General features: G+C 41.9%; 1 protein-coding gene across 10 annotated transcripts in view; it reads right to left on the bottom strand.

Moving 5' to 3' along the window:
* Positions 1–728: 728 nt before the first annotated feature.
* The window catches only part of SEMA6D (semaphorin 6D), a 58,608-nt gene continuing 47,637 nt past the window's right edge, over positions 729–11,699 (bottom strand). For 2 of the 10 annotated variants that reach the window (XM_070377849.1, XM_070377850.1), the window contains exons 10-19: positions 11,241–11,458; positions 11,010–11,141; positions 10,511–10,666; positions 10,246–10,419; positions 8,956–9,096; positions 8,783–8,860; positions 8,253–8,353; positions 7,836–7,892; positions 6,192–6,359; positions 729–4,457 (exon numbers count right to left, since the gene is read on the bottom strand). In XM_070377849.1, coding sequence (XP_070233950.1) covers positions 3,169–4,457; positions 6,192–6,359; positions 7,836–7,892; positions 8,253–8,353; positions 8,783–8,860; positions 8,956–9,096; positions 10,246–10,419; positions 10,511–10,666; positions 11,010–11,141; positions 11,241–11,458 — 2,514 coding nt within the window. In that variant the 3' untranslated portion in view covers positions 729–3,168. The remainder of the gene's footprint in view (positions 4,458–6,191; positions 6,360–7,835; positions 7,893–8,252; positions 8,354–8,782; positions 8,861–8,955; positions 9,097–10,245; positions 10,420–10,510; positions 10,667–11,009; positions 11,142–11,240; positions 11,459–11,699) is intronic. The other 8 variants (XM_070377851.1, XM_005892131.3, XM_070377855.1 and 5 more) reach the window with 8 other exon arrangements.

Raw genomic sequence — 11,699 nt, 5'->3', positions numbered from 1 at the left:
GAGCCTGTTATACAAAGTGAAGTTAAGTTAGAAAGAGAAAACCAAGTAACATACAGACACATACACATGGAACGTAGAAAAATGGTGCTGATGAACCTATCTGCAGGGCAGGAACAGAGATGCAGACATAGAGAACAGACTTTGGACACTGCAGGGGAAGGAGAGGGTGGGAATAACTAAGAGTAGCACTGGAACATTTACATCACCATACGTAAACCAGATAGCGAGTGGGAACTTGCTGTGTAAAACAGGGAGCTCAACTGGGTACTCTGTGGCAAGTTCTGATGGGGGGTGGGGAGAGGTTTCAGAGGGAGGGGATACATGTCTATTATGGCTGACTCACGTTGTTGTATGGCAGAAGCCAACACAATATTGTAAAGCAATTATCCTCCAATTAAAAATAAATTTTCTAAAAAAGTTAAAAAAAGAAAAGCCTGTTGAACTAACAATACGTTGAACAAGTTGAGCCACTGGGATGCTGGCCTGAAGAATTTGACTGTTAAATAATACAGTTCACCTGGTTTTCTGTATTGTACATTTTTCAGGGGCTCTGATGATCAGTATCAGCCTGCAAGAAGAGCAATGTGTAATAACCATGACTTGATGGCAAGTATTCTAGGTAAGAATATTTTGGTATATTTTAAAAGAAGCTCTCACTGGTGTTGACTGACTTAAAGATATTTAAAAATATGACACCTTATAAACCTCTTGCACATTTAGAGGCAGAATATAATGATTTGTATATTTTATTTTGACTTTACATGCGGTGTTAAAAACCCAAAGTACATATTATTTACACATCCACAATACAAGTTTACAAGATATCTATACATGTTAAAGTACTCTATAAAACAGTATAGAGCCACTTCACTTTAGGGTTACTTTTTATGCCGTACCATTAAAAAAGATACAATCTGTGTTTACCTTTGCACAAATGAATAAAGCATTTAAAGATTAAATTAACAGGATAGAGACTAGATTTTGTGTTAGAAATCTCAACATAAATACTGATAGAACTCACATTACAAACTACAAGGCAGCACAATGTCACAAAATGTTATCCGGGTTCACATACAGTTACTGTTCCATTTTCCGCACGCCAGGATTAATATTGGCAGGGTGAATTCAAACAGGTTTGTCGGCGGTGGACTGAGTAGTGTTTATCGTTGGTTGGTTTAATTTATTATCAATCTGTATTATTTTAGTTTCAAAGCTGAAGTGTTGCAAAAACAGAAGTTTTAGCTTTTGAGCTTCCAGAGACCTCAGGGAATCATGTTCTTTATAAAACAATATTCTCAAAAGAAAAGAATAACTGCATCCGTATTCTACATTCTGTATAAAAATGCTCTGGTCTTTTGCAACCCATCCTCCCCCAAGTAATAAGATATCATCACAGGAAATCAGTTGAACTTATTTGTCTGACTAAGTCAGGAGCATTCCTCTGCCTTGATACTTTCTAGATGAGGTTCAATAAACCGTGGTGTGCAGCATATTAACTGAAACAGTCGTCAGGGTTGCACATCATCAACTGTAAGTGGCTTCTGCAAAACTACGAATAAATGACTCTATATGGTTTCTGCAGGTGTCACATTACCCGGGAAACCTCATTTGACTTCACATTATCACTGATTCATCCTTAGTGAAAGCAGGAGTGGAATGTTTATCATGGCAAAGGATGTAATGCGGCTATCTGGATGGATTGCTTTACAGTTAATTGTTCTAGGTCGTTGTTATGATTTTTTTGAAAAGTCTTTTCAGGTGCTGGTTGAAAAACATGTACAACTGGCACTCAGTAAATGATGTGCTATACTGAAAACACTTGACGTATTCGAGTACTTCTATCATTCTCATGAATAAGGCACAAAATGCACAGATTCAGGTAAACTCACATGTAATATTTACAGTATACTGTCGTTACCTGCATGACTTAGGAGAAAGTTCTCACATCACACAACAAAGACAACATGATTGCACCACTGTTAGGTTCCCATAGACTGTTCCTGTTAAGCCAACTATGAGCCTCTCACATTCCCTTCTTTTGTCTTCTGTTTTGTATGTGTGTGTGGTTCTTTTTTTTTTTCCATCTTGGGGTTAGAGGGGAATTAAAACAAGAGGAATTTTACTACAGGGGAGAAACCAAACACAGTCAAAATAAAACCTTGTTAGTGTGTCCAAGGTTAACAGAGTCACTGGGGCTTGGATTCACAGTGGACTGGTGAATTTTACTACTGAAACTGGTGGATAAATTAAGGATACCTCTTAACGTCTCTATCTCCTTAAGCTGGCAAGACTGTAATTGAAGTTTCAGTGAATAGCAGCACAAAATTACTTAGTACTCTTACATTCTGGCACTGGGTAACATGGAAGTCGAGTTAATCATTTTGACTGTCAAAATCAGCCTTGGTTTTCTTTCTCAAAGCTGAACCCAATGGACTGCTGTGGGAAGAAATTATTGTCTCTTGTTCAGTCATGCGCGATGTAAACAACTCCATAGCACAAAAAGATGCAATGGGCACCGAAACAAATGCTAGTGGGGACAGAACACACACACACTCACACACACTCACACACACTCACACACACATGCACACACAACACAGTTCCTTGGTGGCACGGAAAAAAATGCCACACATGAAAAAGATGCTACAGTTTGGGTCAAAGACTGAATTTTTAGCAAATTGTTTGGTAATCTACAAGTTCGTTTCTTTGAGACATTACCATTTTTTTTTTTTTTTTTGACATTTGTGCAAGAGGCAAGGTGAATGCATACATATTAAAATGTTCACATTTAATGGGAAGACCACACAAAATGGCAGTCTAAGTTGAACCCATTTTCAAGTATTTGCTCACAGACAGATTCTTCTGAGCACTGGATCAGCTCTTTATACTGGTTACAGGTAGCCCCTCAGAGCCACACATCTCTTTAGCTTCAAACAAAAGAAATGGAATGACCAGCACCTTCCTTTGTTTTCAGGCAAGTACACAGAAGCCTTGCTGCAGTAGCTACATATGGCAAGTTCTGATGTTGCCAAAGTTAGGAAGAGTTTCTTTGGCCACTTGCTTCTCTTGAAATACAAGCGAGTCTCTTTTCTTAAGGTACCCTTACCATATCATCCTCTCAACAACATAGACAGGATAAAGCCACACAAGGAAGGGCACACTTGAGGCCTAGTAAGTGTATTTGTTCAGTGGTCTGACGGAGGTGGTTTGAGGAACAAATGAAGGCTTTGGCGGCACGTCAGGTTTTAAGGACGGTGTCCTCTTTAGTCCCGTCCGGGGAAGGGTGCCATTACTGGTGTAGCTGCTCTGTCTGGAGAGGGAAGGCTGTAGGTGAGCACTCACTGGTGTTCCCTGAATATAGTCCACCTTTGGCCCTGCAGGGGTGGGCACGTACCCTCCACGGTTCATACTAGGCTGTCTAGATAACAAAACACCATTTGGTGAACTTAAGTTTTTAGGCATAGCCGATATAGAGTGCCTCTGGGAGGAATTTTTATGGTAACCCCTCTGTCTTTCCAAAGAAGTCATCGGAACTCCAGGAGTGGTGGGAACATCCACTCGCTTGGTTGGGCTATTTCTGGGAAGAGTCGAGGGAGGAGAGTAGAGAGATGCCTCGCGGTTAGGGACCTTGGGCGGGACTTCAGACATAGGTCCCACGGGATCCAGCATTAGGGTCTGGTGGGCCATCTGGATGTCTCCCATGATGGCTTTGGGGTTACTGTTTGGGTCATTTAGATGCTTCAGGAGATCATTGAGGGTATTTCTGGAATCCACAGAACGCCGGTGATCTCTTTTACTGGATGACTTTGTAAGAGGGTGGTCAATGTTTTGAAGCTTCTTTTCAGCTTTGTGAGCATTGGAGTTTGAGAAAGAAGTGTTGTAGTCATGGGTAGCATTAGGAAGAACAATGGCGCTGGGGATATGCCCGTGACTTAGTGGGGAATGTGGTGGAGGACTAGAAGGAAAAAACTGGGGGGTTTCTTTCCTCGAAGCTCCATGGCCATGGGCCTTTTCTGAGTGGCTCTTCATGGCCTGCAGGGTCTTCTGGTGAAGCACAGGCGTAGACTCAGGAGTGGGGAGAGCAGCCAACTCAGGAGGTTGGCCTCGATGGTCCATGACCATGGATTTTGTATCTCCATTGGGTGGCAGCTCTTTCCGACTGGTCAGCAGGTTACTATATAATTTGGGAGAATCGATATTCTGTTGATATTCCTTGACGGGGCTGTCAAAGAGACCATTCAGCTTGGCAAAACTTCCACTGGAGTCTGTGCATGACTGGGCAGATTCTGCATCTTTATGGATCTTTCTGTTTTTCCGAACAAACATGTCACGGTAACAGTAGACTGCCACACCTGCAATGAACGCACCCAAGACAAAAGCTGCAAAGACACAGGTGATGAGGACATTCATGTGGACCATCTGGTTGGCCTCCCCAGACTGGACTTCCCACCGTACACCTGCAACAGACACACAGGAGAAGAGTCTGAGTGGGGAGCTCCTTTAAAACTGTATTAGCCAGCAAATGGCTGGCCTTGAAGCAACACTACCTTCACATGGTCCATATGCTTAGCTTGGAGAGTGAGGTGGACTCCCAAATCTCGTATTTGTTTCTTTAATCACAATAGGGTCCCCAGAGACACTTACAATTGCTACAAATAAAGGATAACTTTTCCATTGATCTGTATTATGTATTAGTCTTTTCCCTTCCAATCCCTCTTAAATAGCTGTTACAACATACAAAATTTTAAGCGCTTTCTATCTAAAAATTAGGGCTAGAAATTATATACTTTCTAACTGGCCCATTTTAAATTCATAATATGTTTTTCTTTCTCATGATTTTCTCTTAATTCATAAATCAGCATTAAAGGGCAGTTACTGGGATTAGGGAAATGTATGAATCTATATAAATACACATTTTGATAAAATAATTATGCTAAGACAATTATGCTCTTCTTAATTAGCGTGAAACTATATAATTTGTTCACAAACTAAAAGCATCTGCTTAGTCACTGTTAGCTACAAATACAACCTTTCCTGTTTGCTTTTTTTTTCATTCCATCTTGGAGTGAAGCACTCTTGAATTGTCTGCTATGAAAAAAATCCAGACAGTCTAAGGAAGTATACTATGTATTAGAGTTAAATGATATTATCCAATTGTTTTGAGATATTTTAGGAAATATTTAAATTAGACTAGAAGAAGAAGAATTAGTTTGTAATTATTGCTTTTTTTAAATGCAACCACAGACATTTAGAGATGTTAGTTTAAGAGGTATCCAAGTCTGTTACATGCTATAAACACAGCTATCCCAGAATAAGATAAGTCAGAGTGAATTGAAGATTCTGTTGCTCTAGGTTAGTAAGTACTAAGGCCTTCAAACATTAGTTGTTTTTAATCAATGTTGAGGGCAATGGAATTCAGTGGCAATGTGAAAGACAAAGAAAAGTAGAGAGAAATGGAATCATGAAAGAAAATAAAAGAGGAAGAATGGTTATAAAATTGTTTACAATGAAAACATAAAAATCCAAAATCAACAGACATAAATCATAAATGACAATGCACTGCCATAAAAACTGATTGGAAACCTGATACCACAGTTTAGTAAGCACTAAAGAACAGATTTTTTTTTCCCCCCAGAGTCATAGATCTTTAATAAGGTAATTCAACAGGCAGCTATTTGATAACTGCTTCTATTATGGGACGAAAATGATAGTTCCGGACAAGCGCTCTGTTATGTTTTATTGTGTGTGGTATTCGAACAACTTGGTGCCTGGCATATATCAATACTTCTCAGATCACATTGTAAACTGGAGCTAAACAAAAGACTGGGAAAGGCTCCTAAATAAAACAGCCAGTATCAGGATATTTGCAATTAATGAGTTTTGTTTTGGGATGTTGCCCGGGTGGCCCTCGGCATTTTCTGATATCCAGCAGGGTCCAGCTTCTTGAGACAGAAGCCAACATGGGTTAGATTGTCTGAGTGGCTGTTTCATCCACTCTTTCAGCTTTCCACCTCTGTCGCTGTTAAGGAACGCACTCCACATAACCACAGAAAACCGGAGCGACCGCGGCCAGTGGAGGCGGTGATAATAGCAGAGGTGGCTCCATCTGGGTTCACTTCCATCCACTCCTCAGAGATATTAGGAATCAGGTTTCCACTCAGTGAGAGATGAATTCCCTGGTGAGGCCTTACCCTTTGGGATACCTGATAAAGGATCAGTAAAATCAGAAGTGTTTGGGTCATCTTGAACTACAAATTTCCGGGAGCTGGTCAGTTTAGGTCTCCAGGTATCAATCACTTTAGGTGTAATTTCTGGGATACTTGCCATTGTGGTAACAGAAGATGAAGATACCTCCATGTCTGTGGTGGCAAACAGATTTTTATTAACGTGGGTAATGTCAGCCCATTGTTTCTGACTGGACTGTTGTAATTTCAAGTAAAGTTTAAGCAAATTTTATGAGAAAGCCTGTTCGAGGATTTCATCAAAACACATCTAAGGAGATTACACCAAATCCCTTTCTTGCAAGGGAAAAAGAAAAACTAAAAATTAATCATAAAGACACATTAAGCAGATTTCAAATTTGAAGACACTCAAAATACTCCTACTGAAACCTCTGGGGTGATTAATGACACTCATGGAAAAGGTAATATGAATCCCACAGACTGTGATTTCCTCATCTTTTTGTGGGACAGCATCCTTTCATTTCTTTTTGTGTATTTTTAAAAAATAATTTTGATTGATGGTTGGAAGCTGTATATCTTTCACTGGGGAACCTAGAGTGTAACTTCGTCAGAAAGCACCTGGTTGGTTCTGCATAAACACTCGATCTTGGACTTGACAAGCAGGCTGTCCTGCTTTAGCATAGACCTCCGGCCCATCTGTAGATTCCTGAGCGCACTGAGGGGTCACTGTCCATGGGGAAGCACTGAAGCTTTCTAGAATGCGCGCGGAGTTTTTTTCCCAAAGAGTAAGAGGCAACTCATGCATAAGAAATGGCATTTATGAGCTGATTAAGGGTGTCCTGATACATAGGATCTACCATTCTTTTCTCCCCTCTGAGGAATGAAACAGCTAGTGAATTTTAGAACCAGCGACAGGATCGGGAGTAACTTAACCTCTTAGCGCGTCTATTACTGAGTTCTGCCAAGCAGATTTTCCATCAAAATGGAAGTGTATGATTTTAGGCGAAAACTCCGGAGACCCAAATTCAGACTGGTACAACGGTCACAGATGAAGACTCCAGAACAGATGAAGACAAGGCGGGGGCGGGGAGGCACAGGGAACCCAGTGGACATCTTAATACATCAGAAACCAGCTTCATTCGATGGGGACCTTCTTCACACCACTGAGATCACAGCATTCAAAGGTTCCAGGGATTACCACAAACCATTCCAAAAAAGATCTCTAAAATTGATAAATACACATTTTGGGGAAATGTGTATTTGTTTACTAGGTCTTAGGAAAGGTGAGGAGAGAAGGGGGAAATAATGAAGTTCTGCCATCCATTAAAAATAGATGGCTGCAGGGAACATTCACGATGCGCAGGGGTGAGAGAAGAAAGCTCAGGTGGACGGGCGTGCAGCTGGAATGCAGCCTATGTTAATCCATTGGATTTTTCTTAAGGATGTGCGCCTTGGTCAATGATGGACTATTAACATGCTACACAAGGTGAAGTGCTGAGTAAGAAAAAGTCTTTGGGACCATCGGGGGTTATGAGTCAAAGCACAAAAATGACGGGCTGCCAAACTGCGCAAAAGGAGGGGAGAAGGGGCTGAAAATGCTGAACTGAAGGAAAGAAAAGGTTTGTTAATTCAAAAAAATGAAAAAAAACTAACCAGATGTTGGACCGCCAAATATTTTGTAATCTGGTGTAGTTGAAGTAGGCAAAATTTCTAAAAGAATTAAAGGAACAAGTAATCAGTAAGAAGTAACCAAAAGAAAGCAAAAATTTACGAATTCCATTAACTCAAAAAGTCAAAAGAAAGGACTATAAATTAAAAAATGAACCTACTGGTTAGACTACCTTTCTCTAGATTTCCTATGGAATTGTAAATGGCGAAGGTAAAAAAAAAAAAGTAAGATTCTTCTCTAACTTATCCCCATGATCAAACAGCTCAGCTTTTGCGAAGTTCAAGTTAAATGCTAGGTGGCATGTGTACTGAGTCATTATATAAGGCTGATTGTAAAACAATGTTCACGTGCAAATGTGATCCAAAAGAAGCGCCAGGAGGGAAAGGAAGATTCGGTCTTACCGTGGCAGTCCCCTAGATGGGCCGTGTTGCCATATTCTGTGTCTTGTTCAAATCCTCCAGCGCTGTGGTTATGGAAAGCAAACAAGTCTTCAGTTAACAGCCTTCATAGGAACACAAGTGAGAACCAGAGCAGAACCAAGAACACAGACAGATTAGTAAGAATGAGCAGAGAGAGAAAAATGGACATTTCAACATAGCTTGCTAAGATGAATACTTGTATTCAACATTTAGTAACTAGAGTGTTTAAGAGAGCAGAAGAGAATTGTTTTCTTTCTTGCCATCTATCCTTTTCCCTTAAGTATTATACTGTCTACAATCTCCTTTTCCTGTCATAGCTCCAGATTTTCTGTTTTTCTTTCTCCCATACAACAACAACAACAACAAAAACAGAAAAAAGGAAAGAAAGAAAGAAAAGAAAAAAGAAAAGTAGTGTTATTGGAATTTTTCTAAAATCCCTAGTTTTAGAGGCCCTGGAGAAGACAGAAGCACATCTGGAGAAGATCTCAGTTAATGTGACAAAGTGTACTTACAGCATCGCTGGGCTCACTCGACCACAGGCCCCTTGGCTTAACCAGCCACAGTATGGATCTCGAGATGCAATACAAGACCTATATGCAACCAGACAGAAGGTAACCTGAATTTTCTCATTATCAAAGGTCATGATCCTGAAAGACCCAGGGTAAGGAAAGAAACATCAGCTTACTTTTTACATGATCCATAACGCTCACAGCGACTGAGGGGGATGCGGATAACACAGCTAGAGAACGCCACATATAAAGCATGATGGTCTTTATCCAACTGTAATGAGATGACCTTTCTGTCCTCCTCATTTTCAGCATTGCACCTATATTGTGGGAGACATTTTCAAGGTAGATGTTTAGTAAGTCAAGAGCTATAGGAACTAGGCGAGGCAAGTGGGGTTTGGTTTTTGCAATTACTGAGAGCTGGGGAGGTGTTAAGGAATACTCTCAGTAGCAAACTAGGCAAGTACACAGTTTAGGATGTGATAATTATGTGATTCATCTTCTACTGCTTTGCATGGTTAGTTAAATTTCAGGCTGGACAAAGGGTTTTTTAAAGACTGGCTTCCTGTTCTGATGATAGAAGGGAATTGCACTTGTGAAGAGCATGTTAGGCTATAGGGAAGAAAAAGGATAATGTTCTAATGCATTTTAATCTTCCTGTGCTAACTATTTCTAGATCTCTCCTTAGTCTTCTTTGCTCCATTACTCTCATCTATCTCGTTTGTTTTAATGGTTCATATAATTTTTTATATCAGTGGTTGCAAGAATTATGGGGTGGGTGTGTGTGTGTGTGTGTGTGTGTGTGTGTCTATCTGCAACCAGCTGTAGCATAGTTCTGGATGCAGCATCCTGAAATAGATCTGTAAGGTAAGAGGGGTGGGGTAAAATATTCTCATTTTCCATAGGTGACAAGGGCTGAATTATTTTTAAATGTATCACTGTCCACCCTCCAAACCCTGAGACTCAGGCAAACACCAAATCTGGGTTTTTATTTCAGTGAGAAAAACAAACAAACCACAATACTAATAAGCCAAACCACTACTAATTTGAGGCTTCCCTGGTGGCTCAATAAGTAAAGAATCCACCGGCAATGCAGGAGACCTGGGTTCTATCCCTGGGTTGCAAAGACCCTCTGGAGAAGGAAATGGCAACACACTCCAGTACTCTTGCCTGGGGACTTCCATGGACAGAGGAGCCTGGGGGGCTACTGTCAATAGGGTCACAAGAGTGGGACATAATTTAGCGACTAACCACCACCATTTCTGCTGCTGCTAAGTCGCTTCAGTCGTGTCCGACTCTGCGAGCCCTACCAGGCTCCTCCGTCCATGGCATCTTCCAGGCAAGAGTACTGGAGTGGGGTGCCATTGCCTTCTCCATTTCTACCACTGCTAATATAGAGGGCTGAAAGGAAATGACTAGATGAAACAGACGCTGAAGTCTCAAAAAGCGTTCTGGTATAATACACCTACTTTGCATGGTTGTATGCTTCAATCTCTTCCAGTAATACGCTGTCATTCAAAGAGAAAGGGCTGGTCTTCGCCAAAACTTTAAGCACCACGCCAGCTTCTGAGCCAACAAAGATGACTGTGTAGTTCTGGTGGGGTCCGGCAGAATGGTCGACGGCGATGGCCGTCAGTCTGTACCTGCCAGAGGAGGTGAATCAGGTTAGACAGGGGGCCAACAGGAAGGGGGACTACTGAACGGGAGCGGGCCTGCGTGTCTGCCCAGTCTTACCTGATCCGAGTCTTTGTGAACCAGGGTTCGTCGGCAATGGGTGGGACGGCCGAGTCCATCAGGGGGTGGGATTTGATGAATGACAGGGTTTCATCCGGGAAATCGATGGAGGTTTTATATGCTTCCGCAAGACCGTGCTTTGCACAACAGCCAGGCCTGAAAGGAAAATAGTGTGTTTTCCCCTCCTCACAATTTGTATCTAGGGAAAAGGTGTCTATTCTGGAAGAAAACGTTAAGAGAGGAAGGAGAGTGAGCCAAACTCTCTGAGTAACATTATTTCCATGAACTCTGTGGGCTCTCCACATGCAGGCTCTCAGTCATAGTCACTGAGTTTCTATCTGCGGCGCTGCACAGGGACACCCTTCCTGGAGAGGGAGTGGGGCCCAGCTGCTCTCTGAGGATGCATGCTTCCAGTGACCAGAGGGCTTTGTTCCAGGGCTTTGTCACTGGAAGCATGAGGAAAGGACAGAAATCCTTTCCATCTTTATTGTTTTCCTACCTTGGCTTTGGTACTTTGTCTTCAGGGACCGCTGTCCAAACAGAATCTGGAGTTTTCTGTTCTTTAAACCGTCCTTTGAATACTTTTTCAATGTCATCCATGCTAAACGCACAGACTGCGGAACCAGGAATGCTGAAAAAGAGGAACAGCATCAGGGGACGGCGGACCTGTTCTGGGTTCCCACAAACAAGACACAGAGCGCCTTCTGAAGCGCTGAGGGTCGGTTCTCACCTGTTGAGCTGTGTGGTGAACACCCCTACCACTGTGGGAATGCCATTGATTTGTATTATGTCTGTAATAGACTGCAGAACATCAAAGTAGAAAAAGGAATCTCCAGGGACAGAACAGTTAAGCCGAGCCTTCAGAAACGAAGTCCAGTGCTTCTCCAGGACGCGCTGGGAGCCACCCATGTCGTTTTTACATATGCGGGCCACACGTGAATAGACAGCCTGCCCAGGGGACAAAAGCAAGGCGACAGGATCATGAGCATGGAGGGAGAACAGGAGCAAAAAGCTGCCAGATAAGGGAGGGACAAAAAATGATAAAGGATACACGTGGTTGAGAAGACTCCAGCAGCCTTCCCTCTAGGCATCTGTAGAGTAAGAATGTAAATTGTATTTACCTGTGAGAAAAACAAAAAAGGAGGGCCATTTTCCTGTTCTACCAAACAAGCTCCCTAAGAAGTGAGCC

The sequence above is a fragment of the Bos mutus genome, chromosome 10, assembly GCF_027580195.1.
Source record: "Bos mutus isolate GX-2022 chromosome 10, NWIPB_WYAK_1.1, whole genome shotgun sequence".
Taxonomy (NCBI): Eukaryota; Metazoa; Chordata; class Mammalia; order Artiodactyla; family Bovidae; genus Bos; species Bos mutus.
The sequence above is the reverse complement of the archived record's forward strand: the minus strand, read 5'-3'. Positions and strand labels throughout refer to the sequence as shown.